This window comes from Plectropomus leopardus, chromosome 10 (genome assembly GCF_026936395.1).
Source record: "Plectropomus leopardus strain MGB_pleo_1.0 chromosome 10, ASM2693639v1, whole genome shotgun sequence".
Classification (NCBI taxonomy): domain Eukaryota; kingdom Metazoa; phylum Chordata; class Actinopteri; order Perciformes; family Serranidae; genus Plectropomus; species Plectropomus leopardus.
The window spans coordinates 33469858-33494658 of record NC_142185.1 but is presented as its reverse complement, the minus strand read 5'-3'; the positions used below and the strand labels follow the sequence as shown (position 1 = coordinate 33494658).

Genomic DNA, 24801 nt, shown 5'->3' with positions numbered 1-24801 from the left:
AAATATCACCGCTACAGGTAAAAATGTCAGGGGAAAAAATTAACCGGAAGCAAAATCAGGGGGATGACTTCGTCCATGACAGGATCATGAAATGTATCATAAAATTAATGGCATTAATCTGCCTTTTTCTTCCTTTTTTTTTTTTACTGAAAATGTTTTATTCTATTTTACTGAACAAGGGTAATTATTATTATTATAGAGTCAGACGTCGTTAAAACTTAGATACTTGGACATTGTCGAGATGCATTCATGAGCCGCCAGAAATCTGACAACTACCAGTGACACAAATGAGCTAGTGAGGTTAAAAAATAATGTTGTTTTTTTTTTTTTTTTAGTTTTTTTAAAGAAATCAGGGGAATGACTTGTCAAATTTTTGTCTGTCTATATGAAATGTACTAAGCGGGATCATGAAATTTATCATAAAATCATTTTTTTTTAGGTTTTTTTTATTGTTGTTGTTATTGTTTTTTTAAGAAAATTGGATATTGTCAAGATAGCTTTAGAAGCCGTCGGAAATCTGACAGCTACCAGTGGCACCCATTCGAAATTTATCATAAAATCAATTTTTTAGCTTTTTTTTTTGTTGTTTTTTAAAAGGCACACATTAGACTTATCTCATAATGAAAAAAATATGTATGGACTGGCTTTGAGTATGTTTTGGGTTTTTTTCTTTTAGTATGTTGACTTATATTGAGCAGTTTTTTATTTTTGTAATTTCACAATCTTTTTTCTTTGAAAAATTGGTTTATTATAATATTAGAGCTAAAGAATAGCCTAGCATACTCGTAAATTTCCCTTAAGTATACATTTTTATCTATAAAACAAAAAATAGAAAGCACTCTACTTATCCAACTGAAATGGAAGTAATATTTATTTTTATTTTCTAGCAGTATAGCTCATACTTACTAGACAATGGGCTTTAAGGATAGGGGCTGCTTCTCTAGTGATCTTCCCCATCTGCATTTAAAAAATAATAATAAATTAACAGTACCCATGAGATGAGGCTGGTAAAAGTGCTTTTTTCGAGATAGTCATGAAGGCAACATTACCAAGTATTTTTCTTTGGCTCCATCTGCAGGAATAATGAAGTAATGCAGAATAAAACTGTGAGTAAAACAATCACATTTCTGACCGCAAACAATGTCGTTTCTGTTCATGAATTATTCCACATACCTACTGGAGAACTCGCCTTGTAAAATGATTTCCAGATCATTGGCCTAAATTAAATTGGATTACTGTTATACCAATGTGCAAAAAAGAAAAAAAAAAAGACAATTTACTAAACAGCTGGTTGTACAGATGGTGGATACATTTTTATTACTAACGTGTTCCAGGAGCTGCATTATACTAAATTTAAAAAAAATCTAATATTTTACCCACAAAAAAGTAAACGAATAAACCTTTAAAACAGGGTAATTATTTGGCAAGTTGTGATTTTTGAGTGTGAAATTAACCAAGCAGGATTTTATCATAAAATTCAATAAATCAACATTGCTTTCATAATAAATATCTTGAGGTTTATTTTCACAATGACCAGTATTCACTTAAATAAACATTTCCAAGTCTTTCCAATTTTTTTTAAATTTAATTTAATTTAATTTTTTTATTTATTTATTTATTTATTTTGCTCACTGTTCAACAACTTGAATAAGCAAGACATACAAACAGGCACTTACACAAATAAATAGACAAATATCAATATTATAAGAAATTAACCTCAAAATAATAATAATTATATTTACATTTCATAATACCATATTATGTTACATGTATTAAGTTAAAATCATTTTGTAATTTAAATGTTTTAATAGCCGTTATTATTATTATTATTATTATTATTATTATTATTGTTGTTGTTGTTGTTGTTGTTGTTGTTGTTGTTGTTGTTTTCGTTATTAACTTTATCTAATATTGTGCTATATTGCTGAAATTCATCAATAATAAATAAATAAAGTACAACAGGTTTTTGTTTCCGTCCTTTTTTTCTGAAAAATGAATGAAAGGCTGAATAAAGAATTTTCCAAAAACTAAAAGTTGCATGTAATGTTCAATCTTATTTTTAAGTGTAGCATTAAATATTAATATCTTTATTTCAGATGGAGAAACAACAACATGGACTTGATGACATCATCTCCACGCGCCACACAGAGGCAGCGGCTCTCGTGCACGTTGATGTTTTTATGAATTAGCTTTAGCTAGCTGCACGCGGATCACCGTCGGCATCGTCCGGACAGCTCGGCCGAAATCAGAGATGTCTGTCACCGAGATGTTCAGCTACATTCAGGGCTTCCTGAGCGCCGACCAGGACGTCAGAGAGGTACGGATGAAGCTCGCGCCTCTGCGCCGCGAGCCTTTAAAACTATTAGCTCCCACGGACTGTTAGCTAGCAGCTAACCGGAGCCCCAATCATTAAAAAACATTAAAAATCTTCACCCCAAAAAACGCATCATAATACACAGAAGTGTGGTTTAACAGCCAACAGCGCCTCCAATGATTGACTCCCTCACCTGACAGTCCAAAATTATTTTATCGTTGTTATTGGGATGTAAAACAGGTGCGCTTATTTTCGCAGAAATATAAATTACATCAGCTGTTCGGTATAATTTGGTATAATTTGCTCCACGCGCGTTTAAGTTAAAAACCTTTTTAATGTCAGTTTAACGCCGCCTCTTATTTAACAGGCGTAGCTTTAACAGACCTACAATGTAAACTACAACACAGCGTTTATTTGCTCCAATTTTTAATTTGCATAAGTATTTTTAAAGAATTGCACTGACTTGAGCTGATTTAGACTTAATCAGGGTCCCTTAGAAACTCTCTAAAAGCATTAAAGGGGTAAACCGGAAAAAATACACTATATATTTAAAAAAAAGAAATCCAGGGGTTGACAGATGTTGGTTTTTCAGGGCCAATACTGATTAGTACTTCATGAGACCAATAACCAATATTTGGAACAGATGCATTTACAATATAAATTACCAAATTTGTCAAAATTTAGAATTTGGAATAAAACAAACACCAACACAAAGCTTTGTTTAAACGCCTTTAGTTAATGTTTAATCAAAACTCAAAGTTTGAACATTATATACAGCAAGTTCCTAGCAACTGTTTTTTTATCTAAGATTTAAATTAAAAAATGATTGAATTAAAATAGCTCCCTGACGTTTTACAAAGTAAAAGTTCTTCCCATGCCGACACTGTCATTGCATAGTTGAATTAATTTTATCAGTGATCATTAAATTAAAATGGCAATACAGATGATCTGCAAAATGCCAAATATTGTCCTCAATAATGGGCCAGTCTGAAAACCTGTCGACTCCTGATCATGACCGAAGAATCGTGACATATTTGAGCCTCTGATGATTCCCAGCCCTAACCAAGGAGTGGAGGATTTTATATGAAATGTACATACATTAATGTTTAATTGAGTGTCACAGAAAATACATTCACTGGATTAAGAAAACACTTTTACCTAACGGACTTTGTTGCAGGATATCCGTAAGGTGGTCCAGACTTTGGAGCAGACTGCCAGAGAAATACTCACAGTACTCCAAAGTGTCCACCAGCCGTCTGGATTCAAAGAAAGTGAGTGTTTTTTGTTTTTTTTTACTGTTAATGAATGATTTTTACCTTTACAAGTTGGACCTTTTAATCTCAAAATTAATATCTTTTTCCCCTTTAGTTCCCAGTAAATGTGCGAAGGCGCGGGAGTTGTTCGGCACAGTCAGGACACAAATTGGCGAGCTGAAAACGAAGTTTCCTGTGGAGCAGTATTACAGGTAGGAGACACGTCACAGGAGTGAGTTTGCAGCATTTATTCAGTCACACTTTGAGAGGTGATTACAAGGGTTGTTATTTAAAAGGTTCTATGTAGTTTATTCATGCAAATGTAATCTCATAAATACAGATAATACATTCGTGTGTTCAAAGGTTTATTTAAACAGGGTTCCCACAGATCCTTAAAGTTTTAAAAATGCGTTTAGTTCATTAATCTGTAAATGAGGCTTTAAGTGGTACTGAAATGTCTTAAATCAGTGTTTTAAAAGTCTTAAAAATGCTAAGACAATGGAAGGACGTTAAGGATTTTTGTTTTATTTGGTTTGATTTCCTTTTTGGACTGCAGATCCTCATATTTCATGTGTATTTTTGTATAAAGTCTAAAAAGTCAGTTTGTTTAAGTGAATATCAAAAAATAAAAATAAAAAAAATAATTGGTAATATCTATTTTTTAAAAATAATTTATGGGGTTTAACAGCATGTTGATTCGGACATAATTTCACAACATCCAGTCAAAATAAATTAAGATTATTTTTTTAAGGAATAGATACTTATATAACATAGTTTTCCACGTGTTCAGCTCTAAAAAGTTTTTAAAAATTTCAGCATTTGACATTAGGTCATCTAACTTTTTAACTTGACCCCAAAATGTCATTTTTTTTGTTAAAGTAAACATTTAGGCAAAAATGTCCCTAACCCAAGTAACTGATGTCAGAGTATTTTAAAAACGTTCTCAATTTAATTCCACGTGGCAATAAAAAAGTTTTCAAAAGTCATAAATCTAAGTTTCCTTAAGCTGCAGAAACAGTCACTGATCTAGTTCTAAAGTAGAACTGATACTGAGCGTACACCTTTGGTAGATTAAAGTAAATTCGAGTTTTCTCTCTTTTTCGGACCTGTTTGATGCCTCTTTAGGTTCCATGAACACTGGCGGTTCGTCCTGCAGCGCTTGGCTTTCTTAGCAACCTTCGTGGTTTACCTGGAGACCGAGACTCTGGTGGTTCGGGAGGAAGTGGCCAAGATTCTCGGCAGTAGGTACCAGTTCACGTGTTAGCACGAATGCGGCTCCGCTCGTCTTTTACTCTCTCTGCGCTCTTTACCCGACAGTTGAGGTGGTGCGAGAGAAAGGCTTTCACCTGGACGTGGAGGACTACCTGGCAGGTGTGCTGATCATGGCGAGTGAACTGGTGAGAGTGTAACTGATCATTTTCAACAAAAATGATCATTTTCAGTTTGTCAATATTGTTTTGGAGCAGCTTTTCCCAAACTTCTGCTCGAGCACGCTGAGAGCATGTCTTAGATCTCTCCCTGTTTAACCTTCAGCTCGTTATCGCTTCAGTTCAGAACCAGCTGATCTTTTGAATCAGAGATTTTTTAAAAAAGCATGAGAAGTGGTGCTCAAAGAGATTTGGTGAAGGCTGTTTAGCGTTTATTCAGTATGAGGGTTATTTTGGAGGTATTTATCGTGATGCTGTTGATTTGTATCAACAGTTAGCGCTATTTTGTCCACCTTTTTTTTTAGCTAATTGTTTTGATTTTTTACAAAAACAGGAAAAAAAAGCTATGAACAACTTAGTAAGAAATGTTGCACATATTGCTAAAAAATTACTTCTATAATTTTAAAAAGGAATGCAAAATGTCCATAGAACTATGCATTATCATAATTAAATATTTAACATAATTTTACAGAATTATAATTTTTAAGTACCTTTTTTCAGATAATTTCCATTTTTTTTAAATTTCCTGTGCTATGTGGTCTTTTCAGGTAATTTTTGCAAAGTTCTTGGGTATTTCTGAGTCGTTTCTTAAGTTGCTTGTCATCTTCTCTCCATGTTTCTGAAAGGAATCAAGCCAGTTTGCCTAGTTTTCAAAGGGTTAAACAGACCACTTTTTAGAGGGATGTGGTGTGGTAATATCTAAAGAATATTCAGTTGAATAAATACTGATTTTTGCTGTTGGTTAGTTTGATTTCATGATGATTTAAAATCTCACTGGCTCGTCTGTTGGGACAAACGAGCGAAGGCCGGAGTCACAGTCCAGTCTTTTATTTCAGGATAGTTTGGTAGGTTTGTCTAACCAAAAAAAAGAGATAACAAAGAACATTAATTAAACATCCTAGTTTCTAATTTCAATGAATAAAAGGCAAATAAACATCACTACTTAAAGTAGCACAATCATGGTGTAAACTTTGGTCTGAAGAAATAACATTTTACTGATGAAACTTACTCAGAAAAGCCATTAAAGCAGCTATAAATGCATTTAAACAAAGGAAAACTTCCATTTCATATGAGAAAGCTCAAACAAAAGGAGGGATGAGGCACTTACGTGAGCTCAGCCGACTTCTTTGTTCTCAGGACGATTCGCTGCAGGTGTATTTGCTGCTTTTATCAGCTCTGGGGCTCCGCCCATCCGGCGTGGCAGGTAGAGGGGGAGGGGTTTAATACACTGACTCCATAGCCCTTTCCACTGCACAAAATCCCATTTTTATTATTTTTTATTTTCATGGCTTTTTAACCCTTAGGTCCCACTGCAATGTTACACACACTCGTATCGTTCTGTGCACAAAATGCCCTTTTCGAAATCAAGCTTTAAATAATATTATACATTAATATTATCTTTCTGCTTTCATTGAGTCATTTTTTTAACCAACATCATTTTTATTTTTAATATACCAAATACTAAGTAGATTTTTCTTCTTTTTTTTAACTTGGATATGTCAGTGTTGATTGTGAGAGTCCACCTAGTGAAAACGGCATGTATTTCCTCCATATGCCAAATATGGTAAAAAAAGAAAATGACATCATCAGGTGGAAAATAGTAAAATGCAAAAACTCAGAATGACACCCAGAAATGATACAATGCATGTTTTTTGCTTTGATGGCTGTGCAACAAACTGCAGTTTGAATGGGTTTCAATGGAGCATTTTCTGCACTTAATAGTACGAATGTAACAGTTCTGTTCACACAGTGTTTTAGATTTATTGTAGGAGCTGAGGTAGAGATTTCAAGAACAAACAAAAATACACAATCTTGCCAAAATTTGTGCCATGTGCGTGAACACAGACAAAATGATCAAAAAATAAAGAATGAAGTGCGTCAAATGTGTCAGTCTCTAAGGGTTAATGTAGTAATTGGCACTAATGGCCCAAACCTGGTTGCCAGTTTCTCTAAAGTGTTTTTAATGGCAACCTTTAGTATCTAGCTCTGCATCTTGTAAAGGAACAGACCCTCCTGCACGTAAACTGAGTGACCTCGTGTTAAACTCGCGCTGTTTCCTCCTCCAGTCGCGGTTGGCGGTAAACAGCGTCACAGCGGGAGACTACAACCGGCCGCTGCGCATCTCCAACTTCATCAACGAGCTGGACTCAGGCTTCCGCCTCCTCAACCTGAAGAACGACCCGCTGAGGAAGCGCTACGACGGCCTCAAGTACGACGTGAAGAAGATCGAGGAGGTGGTCTACGACCTGTCCATCCGCGGGCTGGCCAAGGAGGCCGAGACCGGCGGGGACAAGTAGACCCCGGAGGTTCTGATCGGCCGCGGGAGACGGAGGAGAGCGCGGCAGCTCTCTCCACGGCTGCTGCACCGTAACCTCACATGGAAGTCACGACCCAGGGATGTACCTGAGGCCCCAGCAGCTGAGGACAGACTGAGAGTGTGTGTGTTTGTGCGGATGCGTGCGTGACAGGTGCTTTGGACGGATGGCGGTCTGTCAGGAGGGCGCGCAGGCGGTGTGAGACACCGTCGTTCAAGATCCAAGGTTCAGTTTGTTGCTGGTTTCTGGAAATCCGTGTTCTCATCTTCATCTTTTGTTTGTTATTGTTTCTCTGAGTCGGTTTTGCAGCTGTTTCATCTGATCTGCAGCTTTTCATTTTCAGATTATGTTATATTGATGTTAAACATGGGAGAGGCTGCTCAGAGCGGAGCGTTCCCGCCATGTAAAGCTTTTTTTTGTGACTGTTTTATTTGCATATGAGAAGAAAAAAAATGTGTAATGTGTTTGTGTATTTCACCAGATGAGTTGACGTCTGGTGTTTTTTTCTTAGGACTCTTTGTTGTTAAAAAATGGATGCATTTGAATAGAGATAAAGGAACCTTTTAATTATGCAGGAAATACTTGATGCAACAATCCATCATTAACAATTAAAACTAGAATCTAGAGCTGCAACGATTAATTGATTAGTCGTCAACTATTAAATTAATTGCAAACTAATTTATTGATTATTTAGTTTATTTGTTAATGAAAAAATTCAGAATTCTCTAAATCGGGCTTCTTAAACGTGAATATTTACTGGTTTCTCTCCTCATCTATTCCCGTAAACTGACTATCAAGACAAATGAGGAAACAATTTTAAAGACCAAACAACAAATCGATTAATCAAGATCAAGACATTAATTAACAATGAAAATAACTGTGGGTTGCAGCTCTGCTAGAATCTAAAAAATCCCAAGCACACCAACAATCACCAAATACATTTAGAGCATTTTCATAATTTCTGACTTTCATAAAGAGAAGCGTTGATTTTTTGATCACCTTCCCTGCATACTTCTAATTTTAACAAACAAAGGTTCAGGAGAGGTAGAGCCAAAGAAATGACAAAGATGCACTTCACATGATGTAACGCTACGCTGTGATTAGTTAGATTATTTTTTCCAACAGCAAGGAAGTCTTGCAGAACAGTGCCAATGAATATGTCAGAGACATTTCAGTGTTTTAGTTGTCAGGTGACGATCTCTGGAAATCCGTGAGCAGTCAAACTTGTCAGAATCTCATGTACTGCATGTTTCTCTAGGGTTTTTTTCTCCACTTGAAGATAAACTTCGGTATTTTTTGCCTGGACCATATCTCCCCATGTTTTTGTGTTTAAATGATTAATGGAGATAAACTTGGGTGGTATGTAATATTTCACACATTCCTTACTTTCAGATTTTCAAATTAATAAATACACAATAGAAACCCACAAAATATTAGAAGCAATAATATTCTCACACCTATTTTTCTTATTAAAAAGAGAAATTGTTCACCTTTTGAATTCAACTCTCTCGGTCACAGAAGACAGACAAAGCTTAAATGCCTCGTTAAATAATCATAAAATATACTGAAATTCAGACTCATCAGAAACGAAATAAAACTCAGTTAAACTGTCTTGGTTTCTCTTGTTGGTAATCTAGTTAGTAAGTCTACTTTTCCAACAATCACCAGCTCCGGTTTGGTCAAAATAAATTCTTAATTTACCAAGTTAGATGTAAAAAAAACATGCCATTAACCCCTAAAGTCTCTCTGCCTGCTGGCTGCCGGCCGTTTACAGTCCTGTAACTTCTCCCTCCACAGCCAGGTGTCACTGTGTCTTTCAGCTCAGCTTAGCTGCCTGTTCCACCAGTAGAAACTGGAGACTGAGCTCTGGTGGTGCATGCTGTGTACTACATAAAGTGAATTTAACAAAAAGAGGAGCACCTATATTTATGCTGGTATTAAAAAACATACCGTTGGACTTTCTGAATATCCTGATGTTCCGAAATACCGTGATGCCACCCAAGCCTAAATGGAGACAACTATTTTTAAATTGGGCCAGTATTGAGAAACAGCAATGGCGCACTAATGGCGGAAAAGGTCGCAATATAACCCTTACGTCTTCAGTTTACGTCCATTGTCCATTAAAAGTGCTTGTTTTTGCCACTGACAGGCTCAGTTTGTTGTCATCTCTGCTGTGTAAGCTAAACTCTTGAGGAGATTTAAGTCGACGTAAAGTGATTGTTCACTATTGCCTTTGGGATTACATTGGAATCTTTTTCGCCACTGTGGCTGCAGCGCTTTCCCTCAATACTGGACAAGTTTTAAAAAGTGTTCCTACGTGTCACTTAAACACAAAACAATAGTGTCCAGGTGGAAAAATACCAAAGTTTCCCTTTAAGTAAATGTCCTGAAGGTTTGTTTCTGTTGTTGGCATCCATGCTTCTGTTTGCTTCTTGTGGAACTGGATTGTATTTTCTAGAAATAACTCACTCTTTCCATCTTGTGCTTTTGTTTCTGGGAGTGATTAAGTGCTTTTCACCTGTACTGCGTATATTCCTGTCTTTGAATCAGTTGTCTTAAAGATGCTTAAAATGACTGTAAATATATTTCTACATTCTGAATCAATTCCAGCGTTTTCTGGGTTTTCCAAACGACCACGTCACACAAGCAAAGTCGTGTTTAAAATCTTTTAATATAATTCACAATATATTACATCGGAGAAATAATACATCAGGTCTTTCAAATGCAAAAGAGGAAAACTAAAGAAACTCAGCAGGCTTGGTTTAGTTTTGTTTTTTAGGTTTGAAAGGGTTCGTCTGAAACAGCGCAGGAGTATTGGTGTGGAGCTGAGCGGCTCTGCCCTCCAAAACACAGTGATTTGCTACCTCTTCTAGTGCTACTTCATCGCAAATGTAAAACAGTATCAGTCTTAAATAGTGGTTTTGGTTTGATGAGTGTTGTCTCGACAAAATTCGGTCAGTTCTGCTCCTTCTAATATGAAGAACTATGGACAAACAAAACTGCGTTACCAGCAGTTCTACTGGAGAGCGTTCTGTATCATAATAAAGTGCATTAAAGAAAATAAAGCTTCATAAATAAAAAGAGAGAGGATCAGGTGATCGCGCCGTCTGTCAGAGTAATTATATTGCCTCGAAGTTGAAGTGCCGACAGAGGGCAGTCTAGTCCGTGTGTTAGAGATAAATGCTACTGTGACAGGTTGCAAATATGTCATTTTAGCATAACAGTAATCGAGTACCAAGGCACAACAGCTCATCGCCAGGTCAGATAACAGTTAACACCGTGTCATGACGAGATGGTTGGGACGTTTCCTTTTTTGAGTCAAGTGGCCAGAGTTTATCAACCTTCATGTCTTCCATGGAAACAACGAGGGTGAGATTTAACAGAAATAGTGACAAATTTCAAACCTATTTGAGATCTTTATGTTTGTTCACTTACGCACGGTGATTAAATGCAAAGTCAGCAGGTTAGTTCACTGACGCAAAGTCAGTTTTGTTCATTACCCGTCCAATGTCAATTAACTCTTTGACACCTGAGCAAATTGCCTTGATTTCTTTATAAAACACGAGGAGGAGGCAATGAGCAACTTCAAATGAAAGATTATTCAAAATTATTATTGAAATTGTTTACATTTTTTGTGACGTTACAAGAAAATGACCTGAAAATTAGCAAATAACAAAATTGAAAATTGCCTGAAAATCAACACAAAAGAAGAAAAGCAAGAAAATAAGCTATAAATTTGCAAATAAAAAAAATGAAAATGATGTGATAACTAGCACACAAAATAACTACAATAAAAAAGAGGGAAATGACCTTAAAAAGCTCTCTCTCTTTAAAAAAAACCCCCCAACTGATTTCAGATCATTTTTTGTCACCTTTTCCTAATTTATTGCAGTTTGCCATCTTTTGCCAAGTGGCTCATTGCCTTTCTCCAAGTTTTCAAACAAAACCATATGATTTTCTTCAGGTTCAAAGGTTTTGATGCTGCCAAACGCATCTGAACACAACACAAGAAAATTCATGTTGATAAAGGTTTCAAAGGGTTAAAAAACTTTGGGTTTAGGACTGTGGATTGAACAAAACAAATCATTTCGTGAGCTCTTCTTAAGGTTTAGGGATTTTTTTTTCCCGTAATGATTAATTGGCTTAATCAAAAATAAAAATGACATTTTGTTTCAGCCCCACCCAAAGATCAAATAGATATCAGTTTGTATTTCGCTGAAAGAAAAAAACAGTTCTTTTTAGCAAGAAATCACTGAATTTCCAGACATGATTGTGCAACAAAAAGAAGGCGTTTTTAAGCGTGACTTCGCCTGTATTTCTAGCGTTGACTGTGCCACCAAAACTGCGCATTTTAGGCCAAAACATGATCTTTTCCTGACCGTAATAAAGTGTTTTTTCTGCCTAAACCTAACCACCCAACCAGCGTAAGTGTTAACGAATCTGCCACACAATAACATAAATGTAACATATTCATGGTTTGCAGAAACGTTCAATGCAAACATTTAATCTAGATTTTGGGGCCATATGAGGTCAACACAAGGTTGAAAAACTCTACACTCAACTCAGCTTCACCTGACGTTGACAGGAAACAGCTGAAGGAGACTGACGAGACTTCTCACAAACTGCTTTCATGGCACTGAGATCATCTTAACTCCAGTTCCTTTCTGTCAGGATTACGGAGGGAAGCTTTACTGATGCCGACAAACGATCAGATTTGAGACTTGAGTCGAATCTGTGACATGAAACACCTGAACGCCAGGAAAATCGGGAAATCAAACCCACGTACAGTAGCTACTTATTCTGGAACTGGCAGAGATTATTGCTGTTGCGTGATTTCAACACAGTGATACAGGAGGTCTGCTCGGCCCGTCAGAGAGGCTCTCGCTCAACTGCATCTCTGGCAGTGAAGGTTTCTCTGCCGCCAGCAGAGGGCAGCAAACAGACAGCAGAGGGCAGTGACGACAAACAAAAACCACTGAACAAAAAGCTCTTGACCACATCTCCACCTCAACACACCCCAAACACCCAGTCTGGTAAAAAAAAAAAAAATTACATTACAATTTTTCTTTTTTGCAGTCAGTCATGTTCAGTCATGCTTTTTATCAAACACACCTTAGTTACTGAAAACACAGCTCTCTTTCTGCAAGAGCAAACAGTCTTTACAATCAAGGCTGACGAGCACAGCCCGGGATTTTTTGGTTGTCCGAGATTTTCTTTCAACTTAAATCTTTGTACGTGATTTTATGGCGCACTTACAGCTTTGTAAGAAAAAAAAAGTGCTGCATTTTTCTCTTTTGGAGAAGATTTTTTTTTTTGACTGAAATCTAAGATGTTTCAACAGTGGCGTCACTCAGAAATGCTTCTTGTTGCAGGAGGATTCAGGTTATTTACAGTGGGACAAAGGCGGGAGGGTTAGTCTCACGAGCGGGTTTGGTTTGTGTTAATCATGATGTTGGGCAAAGCATTGCGTCTTTTCCTCCAGGTGCCCAAATCTCGAGCGTACCTCTTAATCTGGTGAAACCACTGCTGGGTGCGAGATTTGTCCGACGCGCGGAAAACGAAAGACTCCCGCCTAATATCAAGCACCTCGAACGTGTCCTCGCACTCCGGATCTGTCGACACCACGCAGTTTCCCAAACGGATCGGCTCTCTCAGCACCGTGAACTTCCCACTGCTCTTGTCCTTGATCAGAACCAGCACTCCGTCTCGAATGCCGTCACCGCCACCGCCACCTTCACCCTGATCCCCCCGCGCCCCCGCGTCCTGTCCTGGGACTTCCCCGGCTCGCAGTGTCCTCACCATCAACAGACTCTGGACGTTCTGGAACTTGAGGCCTTTGCTGCCCTTCTTCACCCACTGACCATCCGCCGGTTGGGACAACTGCAGCGGTCCCTCCATGACGAATCTTGTGTTCTCCCTCGCCCAGCCCACCGTCTTCATCGAAACCTCTCGCATCTCTATGTTGATGACTTCACGGTTTTTGCGGCTGTCGCGGCGGAACGAGCGCAGGGACCAGGTGACGCCGTTACCCTCCTGCTTGGTTTTCATGTTGATGTGCTCCAGGTGGGACTCCACCCGACTCTTGGCCTCACGGAGACGCGAGTAGTCGGGGTGACATTCGGGTGTGACCTTAATGATGCGGCTCAACAGAAGCGGGTATTTAGTCACGCGCTGGAGGGGCGCCATGAGGAAGGAGCGCAAGTTCATGCGACGCAGTGCTGTGTTGTCATTCTGGGAAACATCCAGGAAGATTCTGGGAAGACGAGAGAGAAAATGAAGTTAACCGCCACACGGTTAGATGCCTCCGCGCACCAATCACATTACAGTTTACATCCACATCTGTGAAAACGTGGATGCGTCACACACATCTTCCGCCCGGCAGCACACAAGATCTCTACAATCAGCAGTTTCAAGATTAGTGCCATTATTCAGCATCTGACCAAATGTCTCACCCTCTGCGTCTGAATTATGTTAAAAATGGCCAGAAAAGTGTTTTTGCAGAACGTTATGATATCACTGACCTTTAACCTTTTAAATATAAATTGTCAGAACTCTCAATATATCCTATTAGATATCTGTGGGAAATTTGGGCGTATGAATTCTTGAGTAATGGCCAAAATCATGTTTTATGAGGTTTGTGGCAAATTTCCCTCAAGGCCTTCAGATATTGCATTCACAAGAATGAGATAGATGAAAGGTCACAATGACCCTAACCTTTGACCTGTGAATACCAAATTGCACACAGCTCATCGTTGACTCCAAGTGAGGGTTTGTGTGAAATTTGAAGAAATCCCCTCAAGATGTTCTTGAGATATTGCTTTCACAAGAATGAGACACACAAGGTGACAGTGACCTTTACCTTCAACCTATTACCACCAAAATCTTATCAAGTCATCCCTGAGTCTACTGGACCGTTTGTGCCAAATTTTTAGAAAATTGGAATATCTGGATGAGGTCCAGTGACCTTGACCTTTGACTGCCAAAATATTATCAATTTATCCTTGAGTGTATTTGAAGGTTTGTGCCAAATTGCAAGAAATTCCCTGAACTTGTTCTTGGTATATCATGTTCATGTTCATGAGATGAAGGCAAATTCACAGGGACCTATGACCACCAAAATCTAATCAATTCATCCTAGAGTCCGAATGGGCATTTGTGATAAATGTGAAGAAAATCCCTCATGGCATTCATTAGATATCACATTTACAACAGGCAAGCAGACCAATGGACAACCTGAAAACATAATGCCTCGACTATCGCCGGCGCAGAGCCATAAAATGAGAGATTCTGCGCACTTTCTTGGGAAAACTCTTAAAACGCTGATTAATGGGAATCACAGGACGGCCCGGCTCCAGGGTGAGCTGTGGTTCTGTCTAAAAATATGAATCATTGCAGCTATACTCTCAAAATAGAACTTCTTGTGAATAAGTGATAACCCGCTGTCTTTTCCATTAAGAATTATCCAGAACAGCCGTGGCAGGAACCAGAGAAAGCTCCCAGAGTAACTCCCCCATCACACACACTAACAGCAAGAAGAATCAGTGTTTTAGTGTGTGTGTGTGTGTACCTGAGCAGCTCTTTCTCCTTCTCCAGCGTGTTGAGCATGTTGACCGAGGTGGACTGCTGCAGGCAGTAGGTCTGGAAGGCCGGCAGCATGTTGACGAACTCCAGAAAGATCTCTCCGATGTACACTGTGAGCAGATCTTCATCTCCCTGAGGTCAAACCACACCAGAGAATACGTCAGGTCAACAGCAATTAAAGGGACAGTTCACTTCAAAATCAAAAGTCCATTTTCCCCTTTCCTGTAGTGCCATTTATCAGTCTAGATTGTTTTGGTGCGAGTTACCGAGTGTTGGAGATATCGTCCGTAGAGATGTCTGCCTTCTCTCCAATATAATGGGACTACTTGGTTTTGGTGCTTATGTATGATTGTCATACAAAAGTTGTCACATGACAACTTTTTCGTTTCCCGAACCCACGCTGTATTTCGCAGAGGAAGTGTGGATTCAAAACCAGATGATTCCAGATGATCCACTCAACTTTTGAGGAATTATGCAGTAACACGAAGGCTTGTTTGCCGAAAAGCGTAGGAGTATGTTTTTCAGGTTCATCATGACCATGCCATAGAAATTAAGGCATTTTAACGTTTTAAGAGAGTGCCTTGGAGTTTTATTTCTGATTTTCATTTAGTGCAATTTGAGGGTCAATGTAAACCCGCCTTATGATACTTTTGGAGGTAAATAATATGTTTTGTTTTTGTTAAAATTCTGTTCTCTGTGTACTGTCGGCAGCTGCACTCCATAGAAACCTTGTCACCTAATGCGTTTATAAATGTGACCCTGGAAGTGATTTATGTAACACCAGCAGCTCAAAGCTTAAGAGCATAAAAAATCTGACCACATGTTTAAACCCTAATAGTGTGTGTGTGTGTGTGTGTGTGTGTGTGTGTGTGTGTGTGTGTGTGTGAGTGTGTGTGTGTGTGTGAGTGGGTCACCTGGTCAAAGGCCTGGTCGATGCTGTCCTGGAGGTGTTCGGTGAAGCGGTCGTTGACGTCTATGAGCTCCTGAACGTTGCTGAACACCACGGTGAGCTGCTCGGCGGTCAGCAGCCCGGCGCTCTGCATGGGGCAGTAAAACTCCTCCTTGATGATCCGCAGGTCCTCGCCGTAGCTCGACTCCGTGTTCAGAAACTCCAGGATGGCTTCCTTGCGCTCCGTGCGCAGCTTGGAGCAACGTTCACACATGCGCTCCCCTCGCTCCTTGGAGGCCCCGTCCCTCAGTCCGCAGTCTGGACAGGGTCTCTGGGCCTCCCAGGCTCTCAGGGAGGCAGACGGTCTCTTCCAGGTGCGGGACAGACCCGGGCCAATGCCGCTGTCCACCCGTTCCACCTCGGCTCCCCGGTTCCTGCGGTAACGGCGAGGCTCGCTGTCCTCCTCCTCCCGCTCATCACTGAGGCCCACCACTCCGCTGTCGACGCTCAGGCTGCTGATGGTGCTCCAGCGGTGCTGCCCGGACCGAGTCACGCCCAGACCCGCCTGGCGCTCCTCACCAGGGGGCTCTGATCGACCACGGATCGCTGCTGGAGCTGGGGACAGGGAGGTGGAGATGGTCAGAGTCATCAGGGCTCATGATGTGTATGGATTTGTTTTTGTTTTACCCACACACACACACACACACAGATTAACCCTTTCAGACCTGGGAAAATTGGTTTGATTTCTTGGGAGGAAGGCAATGAGCAACTGAACAACACATGGCCCAAAATGTAGAAAGAAATTAGTAAAATGTGAAGAAAATTACTTGAAAATAAGCAACAAAAATAATAATAATAATGATACATATATATGTAAGATTTTTTTCTATAACATAGTTTTAAACTTGTTCTTATAATGATTATTAATATAGTTTTCTGGACATTTTTCCATAATTTTTAAATAGTTTTGTAATAATCATCAACCCCTTTTTTAAAAACTTATTTTCAGGTCATTTTCTTCATCACCTTTGACTAATTTCTTGCAATTTGTGACACATTTCTTGCCAAGTTGGTCATTGCATTTTTGCACATTTTTTTAAAAAAGAAATCAAACCAATCTGTTCAGGATTCAAAGGGTTAAAAGCCTCCCTAATGAGCGCCCATTTAATCTGGACTGGTCATTACTGGTCATGTCAAAACAAGGAAACTATTACAGATATCATCTTTCTCCAATAATTAGATCCCTAACCCTCAAGCCAAAGACTTAACCTTTGTCTACATGCATGTCAATACTATTGTGCATGTGTGTGTGTTCAAACAGAGCCAGAGAATGTGTGTGTGTGTGTGTGTGTGTGTGTGTGTGTGTGTGTGTGTGTGTGTGTGTGTGTGTGTGTGTGTGTGTGCTGAGCTGCTGAGACAAAGTTTCAAATGTTTTATTCAAACGCCTTGTTCATTATACAGGCGCGCTCTTAATTATGTATTAACATGACACCACTGGATGATGATTTTTTTTGGCACTGAGGAAAAAATATTTCTAGTCCGTATAAGTGAAATATTCGGATAGCAGCAGGGTCATCATTAGCATATTGACTGACATTCTGTGGCCAGTGTCAAAGAGCTTGTGTTGACAGGGCAGAGCACAGTATTAGCAGGGGAACTCTGTGTGTGTGTGTGTGTGTGTGTGTGTGTGTGTGTGTGTGTGTGTGTGTGTGTGTGTGTGTGTGTGTGTGTGTGTGTGTGATTTGTGGAGGAGGTGAGGGCCGAGTGCAAAGGCCAAAATATTCAGAGGCAAGTGTGACACTAAGTTGCATGAGAGAAACAAAACAAAAGCAGCTTTTAATTTCCGAAATCTTTTCAAAATAGAAGTGATTCTAAAATGTGAGGCTGAGCTGGAGGTTCATTCATGAAGTATAGGACGATTCATCTCTCCTGAAGATTTGAGGGAGATGTAAAGAGGATGTAGAGTCCAGTAAAAGTCCAGTGGGATGGACGTAGCTCTCCACATGTAAAGCGTGTGAAGCATATGGTGCATGTAATTTCTTTGCTGGGCTGCATTTCTAGTGTGAAAGGTGCAAAACAAATAAAGTTTATTATCATCATTATTATTATCATTACAGAAAGGAAGCATTGAGTCATTACCCCCTGACAAGCAGGGGTCAAAGCCTGTTGTTTTGGGTTTTTTGGACTATTGCCTTCATTACATATAGGACGGCTTAAGACTGAGAGCAGGGATGACATGCAGCAAAGGACAACAGGTTGGAATCAAACCCGCAGCCAGTGTGGCAAGGACACCCAAAAAGCCTGTTTTTTAACAAAAACTACTCTATGTTCGGAGTGCGTGAAAATCATCCTCTCCGCGGTTCTTAACGGTTGTTCCTAACGTGAGCATGGGTTGCTCTAATAAAGTGTCTCAGGGATGACGTTTTCCTGTAGGCCGACGCAGAGGTTAACTTCACCCGGGTCTCCTTATCAAAAAGCTTATGGGATTTTTCCATTGGATTTTGGATCATTGCAGGAAACAATCTCCGTGGAAACCAAATGTTTTCACGCTTTTTTCAGCAAGATAATCTTCAAAAATTAACACCAATTTTAGGAATTTTTGATGCCTACATACAATCATCAGAAGTTAAAAGCTAATGTTAGGCTATAGATGAAGTAAACACAGTCACATGGTGTAACGCCGCCACCACAGCACGGCTCAGTGTGATGATGTTCTGTGGTCTCTTTAAGCCACTTGTAAGCAACCACCTTTTTTTCCATGAATTTTCATCTGGTAATGGATTGCGAGCTCGTTCAGTCACATCGCACGGAGGACACGAGGGCTTCATGCTCTGAATTGTTCCTGGGAACACCTCCAGTACGTCTGCAGTCTTTATTTTCATGAGGAGGATATCTGTGCAACCCCTCAAAAGGCTTAAGACATCTTAAAAAGGGTGCTGTTCTGTTGAGGTTTGTCTGGATTATAGAAGTAGCTAAAAAACAGCAGTTGGTGTTCAACTTGTTAGAATAAATAATAATGGAAACGTGTGTGCTAGCTACTTTTAACTCTTTGAAACCTGGAAAAACATCAGTTTTCTTGTGCAGCATTCAGATGCCTTTCATTAGCAATTAAACCTTTGAAACCTGAGCTAAATGGTTTGGTTTCTTTTTAATGGGGGAAAGAAAATTAGCAACTTGGCAAGAAATGTTCTGCAAATTGCCAGAAATGTGTGAAAGCTGACATGAAAACAACCTGAAAAAGAGACAGACAATTATAAGAAAAGTTGTTGTTCTTTTGGGTTTTCTTTAAACTAAGGACAAATGTTAAGATGTTAAATTTATTTTATATCTAAAATTATATTACAGATATATTTTTGTATAACTTTAGCCCTTATTCCAGTAATTTTTATTTTTCCTCCTTTTCAAAAGATTTTCTTGTAACTTTTACTAATTTCTTGCTCATGTTGGTTTCATTTCTTGTGAAGTAGCTCAGTGCCGCCTTCGTGTCCTCTCGTAAGAAACCAGGCCAATTTGCTCAGTTTTAAAAGGTTAATATCTTCTTGAATAACCTAAGCATGAAGAAAATACTGGAATTTCTGCTTTTTAAAGACTTAATACATGAAAAAAAAACATATAGGAAGAGACATCTGCAGATTATTTGGCTTTCAGTAAAAACCTCCTAACTTATAACATACTTATAAGTCGTGCTGTGGCTGAACTGATTCTGTGCCCCCCGCTCGCCCTGATCGTGGTCTGGTCCTGGTTGCGCCGATGCTGTGATCTTGCCTTTGGACAACTCCCTTTCACATATGCTGAGACTGTTATCATCTCTATCAACATCATCATAGAGAGCAATTACTAATTTCACACCTACCATTATTGTAATATGACATGCATCTGTTTCTATTGTTCTGTGCCCCCCCTCCTCTCCCCCCTCTCCCCCCCTCTCTTTCTCTTTCCCTTTTTGCCATGATTGTATTTTTTACTTGCTATTTACGACATCTATTGCTCGTCTGTCCGTCCTGGAAGAGGGATCCCTCACTATCCTCTACCACTCTTCCTGAGGTTTCTTCCTCTTTTTTTTCCCCGTTACAGGGGTTCTTTTTGGGGAGTTTTTCCTTGGGTGATGTGAGGGTCTAAGGGCAGAGGGATGTCGTACACTGTAAAGCCCTCTGAGTCTGAGGCAAACCTTGTTTTGTGATAATGGGCTATATAAATAAAACTGACTTGACTTGACTTGACTTGACTTATCTTTAATTTTCGGAGAAAAAATGTGAGCACACATTAGCGGGTGCTGGGCTAGCAGCCCGTATGCATCGAACCAAACAGCATCAGAGAAACAAACAGTGTTTTGACTGGTTTAAATCACCTGGTTTGTTTGTTTCGGAGAGGAGGAGACAGATAATTCAGCTCCTGGTTAAAACCTCCTGAAGAATGAACACTGAATGAATTCTAACTGGGAGAAGTTTCAGCTGGTTACAATCTGCAATCCTCACCACTAGATGCCACTAAAGCCCCCTAAATCTTACACACAGCTTCTATAAGTATTTGTAACCATCAGACAATCATCATAACTGTTTTTGGGTTTTGATGTAGATTTGAATCCAGATTTGCAAACATTTTTTATCTCTAAAATGACAAATTTTAGGGTTTGTTGCAGCTTGAATGTTGCCCCTTGGACAAGTTACTGAAGTGTAATTACAAACATTAACACACAGGTCACATTAACAAAAAAGGCCAAACACACTAACAAGAATAAACAGCTGTCACACATGCATCATGCACTCACCACTGTCTCTGTCTCGGTCTCTGTCTCGGTCTCGGCGATGGCCGTGGAGCCGTGCGGCCGCAGCGATCTTCATCTCCAGCTGTTTGCGCTTGGAGGCGTCGGCTGGCATGGGGTCGCTGTAGTGGGGCCGGAGACGGCACTCTCGCTGCGCCCTCACCGTCTCAGCCAGCTCATAGGCTGCGTCCGAGCTGGAGCGCCTGCAGCTCAGACCGGTGTGCTGCTGGTTGGAAGGACACGTGTGTCAATCAAACTGTCACGTTGCTATAGCAACAGATGAAGAAGGACAAAGCTCTTGGAGGAGATAAGGTGAGAATGACAGTAAGAGAGAAATCGCAGCTCGTGTATCCGTGTGTGTGTGTGTGTGTGTGAGAGGAGTTTTTATGTCACCATGTTCGCTGTCATGACATCATTACATAACAAATCTTGGTTATCTCTCTGATCCCAGCTTCTGACAAGAATCCAAATTTCATACCGAGATGCGGCACTAATCGTCTGCCAAGTTCTGTAACGGAGTCTAAACACAACACGGCCACACATCCACAAATCTGCTCTTATCACAACTTGAAACCACCGAGCCTTGAAGATGAGAGATGTGTCCCCCGAGTGACAATTCAAAGCATCTCCTGGCTTTTTTTTTGAGGAATTCCCCGATACACTGCAGCATCCTGCACGGACAGACACTCCTCATGTGGCTTTTAAAATCCTTTCAGCGTCTGCGAAGCCCCTGAGAGTTGACCTAAGGTGGAAAGTTCAAAGGTCATCACTATGACACACGACTCCTTGCCCCTGAGGTATCACCCGCATCCGCTGCATATGATGATATTGGCTTTACATGAAAGATACCTCCTCAAATGTTGACGGCTCTCTCACAGCTAACACATGACTGAAAGGTGCAGGGAGGTTCTCATCGCTCTGTACCAGAAAACAACATGATCTACAGCTCGCAGCAATCAGGTAAAATGAAGGAGAATAATTCATGTTCCGCTGAATTATCAAATTGCAGCCTGGGAATGCAGAGGCAGGCTCCGCTGTGGATTCAACGCCGGAAACAATAAGAAAAAGCAAGAAGCACCTCGACATCTGCTCCCTAAACCACCGACAGCTTTGCAGCATGCGAGCAAGATGTGACTCCGTATCGGTCCCAGCTCCTCGGTTCTGCAGATGCAGAGAGGAGCACAATGCTAGCTGCAGCTGGTGTCAAGCTGCAGGCAGCCAGCAGAGAGGAGCCATGCAGGGAGCAGGAATGAAGCGCTGAGTTACCAGCAGCCAGCTGCCGTCGGGGGGCTTAATCCTCTTTTTGCTGCATCCTCAGACGTCGAGCTGCTGCTGGAAGACGGAGCGCTGCATGCTCGTCCCTGTCTCTCAACAAATACCTCTGCATCAGTGTGTGTGAGTGATGTGCATGTGTGTCGCAGTCCCCTTGCTTGTCCCAGTCATCCTTGAATACCAACAGATCTGTGTGTTTCTGTGCAAGGCGACGGCGGAAAGGCGGCGGGCGGAATACATTTAAGACATAGAAAAGGGGGAAAATGGAAAAAGAAATCCTTACGCATTCTCCTGCTTCCTCTCTTCCTCCTCCTCCTGCAGGCGTCTCGTCGCCAGCCTCGGCTCCGCAGGCCGTTGCCGACGTTGCCATGGCAACGGCGGAGGGCTGACAGTCGGTCGAGGGGGCGGTGATGTCACAGCCTCCGTCCCGGTCACCTGACAGCCTGACGGGGGCCTCGGCGGAGATCTCTGCACTGCAGCTGGTGGAGGAGAGAGGAGACGGGCGGTAAGGAGGGGGGGAGAGAGGGGAGGGAGTGAAAAGGAAAGGACGAGGGGAGGAAGAGGAGGCGAGGAGAGGCAGAGAAGAGATGGAGGAGAAGGGGAAGGCAGAGAGGAAGTGGATGAGGAAAGAGGAAAAGTCAAAGGAGGGAGAAAATGCACAGAAGAGGGGAAGAAAAGGGTTAAAACTGTAATTCTGGCAGAGCTATTGTGTCCTTACAGCATCTCTGTCACTCATTCCACCTCATTCCTCCCTCTCACATGCCTCTCTGCTTCCTGCTGTGTCTTCCTCTCCATCCCCGCAACCCGCCCTCCTCCTCCATCATCATCTTTCTGCTCTCCAAACACCCAAATCAATGCCTTTCCTCTCCCCCCACCCCAATCCTCCAATTAGACACATCAACGAACATTAACACCTGAACCCCTGGACCGCAGGGACACAGCCTGCACACACACACACACACACACACACACACGCACGCATGCACGCAGACATAATACTTTTTCTTCATTCCTTTGTCTGATAACTGTGGATCCATTCTTGCAGCCAACATGTGATCCCCACCAACACACTGAAATGCACACACCCACCGAGCACAAACCACAAATGCACGCCTGCAGGGACTGATGCATGCATTTGTGAAAGCGCACAACAAACACACAGCAGAGACAAGAGGTCTGAGCGAGCGCTGCGCCCTCCGAGTAAAACGCTGACCATGAACCGCAACGTGCCGGGGACATTTGTTGCAAGTCATTCCCCGTCTCTCTCTGCACTCTCATTTCCTGTCAAGTCTCTCCATCCACTGTGTGTCAGAAAAAGGCACGAAAATGCCAAAAAATAATTAAGTCTAAGCAAGCTTGAGGCAGATCAGTTGAAAAATTTTACTTAAAACTGCCTCTTTTGGCCACATTGGGGGGGGGGGGGATTAAGTCCACAACACGCTCTTCTCACATAATAGTGCCTTTTAACCCTCTGAAACCTGGATCGATAGTTTTTTTGTGCTGTGTTCAGACGTCTTGCACAAGCATTTAAGACCTTTGACTCCTGACACAAGTTGGTTTGATTTCTTTTGAAAACGTGAAGAAAAGGCACTGAGCGACTTGGCAAGATATGTACTGAAAACTGTTTTTTTTTTTATATAAAAAAAAAAGTAAAAGGTGAAAAGAAAGAAGAAAAAAGAAAGAGAGAAGAGAATAAATTACTTGAAAAAAAATGTCCACAAATTGTATCATTCTAATTATAAACATATTTGATCATTTATTTTAGCTTTTTATTTTTAGGTCACTTCCTTATTTTGTTTTGGGTTTTTTATAAATATATATTTTTTTATTTTATGTGTGCTAAATTTCAGGAAATTTCTTGTAACTTTTACTAATTTCATGCAATTTTTTGGGGTCATTGCTTATTAAGTTGCTCAATGCATTTTTCTTATATTCTTGAAAGACATCATTAGGTTTCAAAGAGTTAAAGTTGTAATGTCAAACATCCAGCAGAATGATGTGAAATATTACTTTTCAATATCATGCTAATATCTCTTTCTTTTCTATTTTAGTTTGATTATTTTACTAAATATATTTTAAATTACTGGTTTTGTATTAGGTGCTTGTTTCAGTATTACTGCTGATGCATTTCACATTTATTACTCTGCTATTTGTATTCGTATGTTGTTGTCATTTTTGAGCACAAGAATTTCCTTTTGGATTAACCCTTTGAAACCTGGATCGACATCATTTTTCTTGTGCAGCATTCAGGCACCTTTCATAAACTCTGCATTTTTAAACCTGAGTACATTGGGGTTGATTTCTTTCAAATACTACATAAAATAATAACACTAATACAACAGGCACCGAGAAACTTGGAAAGAGATGCACCACAGTAAAAAAAAAAAAAAGGAAAAGGTGACAAGAAAATTACCTGAAAATTATTTAATTTTTTTTATTTGCTTGTTGTGTTTTTAAGGAGAGACAAAATAATAAAATGATTTTTAAAATAGGAAAATAAGCAGAAAACTATATTTTAAACCTATAATAATAATAATAATAATAATAATAATAATAATAATAATAATAATAATAATAATAATAATAATAATTTTATTATTATTATTATTATTATTATTATTACTAATAAAATCGTTTTATTTTTATTTTTTTCAGCTGTTTTTTGTTTTTATTCCAATTTTCAGGCTATTTTCTTGTTTATTTATTTATTTCTAAATAAAGCACTAATGCTGTGTTCAGTGAGATTTTAGTCAGTAAATCTAACTGAGGTTTACAAAACCAGTAAATGTTCTTTCAAATCAAAACGATGAGTTAAATGAGACTTAAAAGAGTTAATAATTCTCTGTAGCTTCCTTATTTCAAGCAACACCTTTCACAATACATGTAGTAATATTGATCAGCCACTTAGCTGCATCTTTAAATTTTGCTTTCACCTATTATTAACGACAGGAACTACCAACTACATACAATATATTGATTTTTGTTGAG

At 39.9% G+C, this 24801-nt stretch overlaps 2 protein-coding genes across 5 annotated transcripts in view; one reads left to right on the top strand and one right to left on the bottom strand.

Moving 5' to 3' along the window:
- The first annotated feature begins 2129 nt into the window (after positions 1 to 2129).
- On the top strand, positions 2130 to 9913 carry tsn (translin). The gene is made up of 6 exons (XM_042494797.2): positions 2130 to 2317; positions 3492 to 3585; positions 3683 to 3779; positions 4693 to 4808; positions 4885 to 4964; positions 7061 to 9913. The coding sequence occupies exons 1-6, from the start codon at positions 2252 to 2254 to the stop codon at positions 7289 to 7291; spliced, it is 684 nt and encodes a 227-aa protein (XP_042350731.1). The 5' UTR covers positions 2130 to 2251; the 3' UTR covers positions 7292 to 9913.
- A 48-nt stretch (positions 9914 to 9961) lies between these two features.
- arhgef49 (Rho guanine nucleotide exchange factor 49) overlaps positions 9962 to 24801 on the bottom strand; it is a 73275-nt gene continuing 58435 nt past the window's right edge. For 3 of the 4 annotated variants that reach the window (XM_088083664.1, XM_088083665.1, XM_088083667.1), the window contains 5 exons: positions 22097 to 22292; positions 20548 to 20767; positions 15805 to 16394; positions 14877 to 15022; positions 9962 to 13562 (listed from right to left, as the gene is read on the bottom strand). In XM_088083664.1, the coding sequence (XP_087939790.1) occupies positions 12728 to 13562; positions 14877 to 15022; positions 15805 to 16394; positions 20548 to 20767; positions 22097 to 22292 (1987 nt within the window). In that variant the 3' untranslated portion in view covers positions 9962 to 12727. The remainder of the gene's footprint in view (positions 13563 to 14876; positions 15023 to 15804; positions 16395 to 20547; positions 20768 to 22096; positions 22293 to 24801) is intronic. The other variant, XM_088083668.1, reaches the window with a different exon arrangement.

What these genes read in the sequence shown, in the direction of transcription:
- tsn (XM_042494797.2), top strand. Translation starts at nt 2,252, where the DNA reads ATGTCTGTCACCGAGATGTTCAGCTACATTCAGGGCTTCCTGAGCGCC. An exon ending in GCCGTCTGGATTCAAAGAAA is followed by an intron (nt 3,586 to 3,682) that starts GTGAGTGTTTTT and finishes TTTCCCCTTTAG; the next exon opens with TTCCCAGTAAATGTGCGAAG. An exon ending in CCTGTGGAGCAGTATTACAG is followed by an intron (nt 3,780 to 4,692) that starts GTAGGAGACACG and finishes ATGCCTCTTTAG; the next exon opens with GTTCCATGAACACTGGCGGT.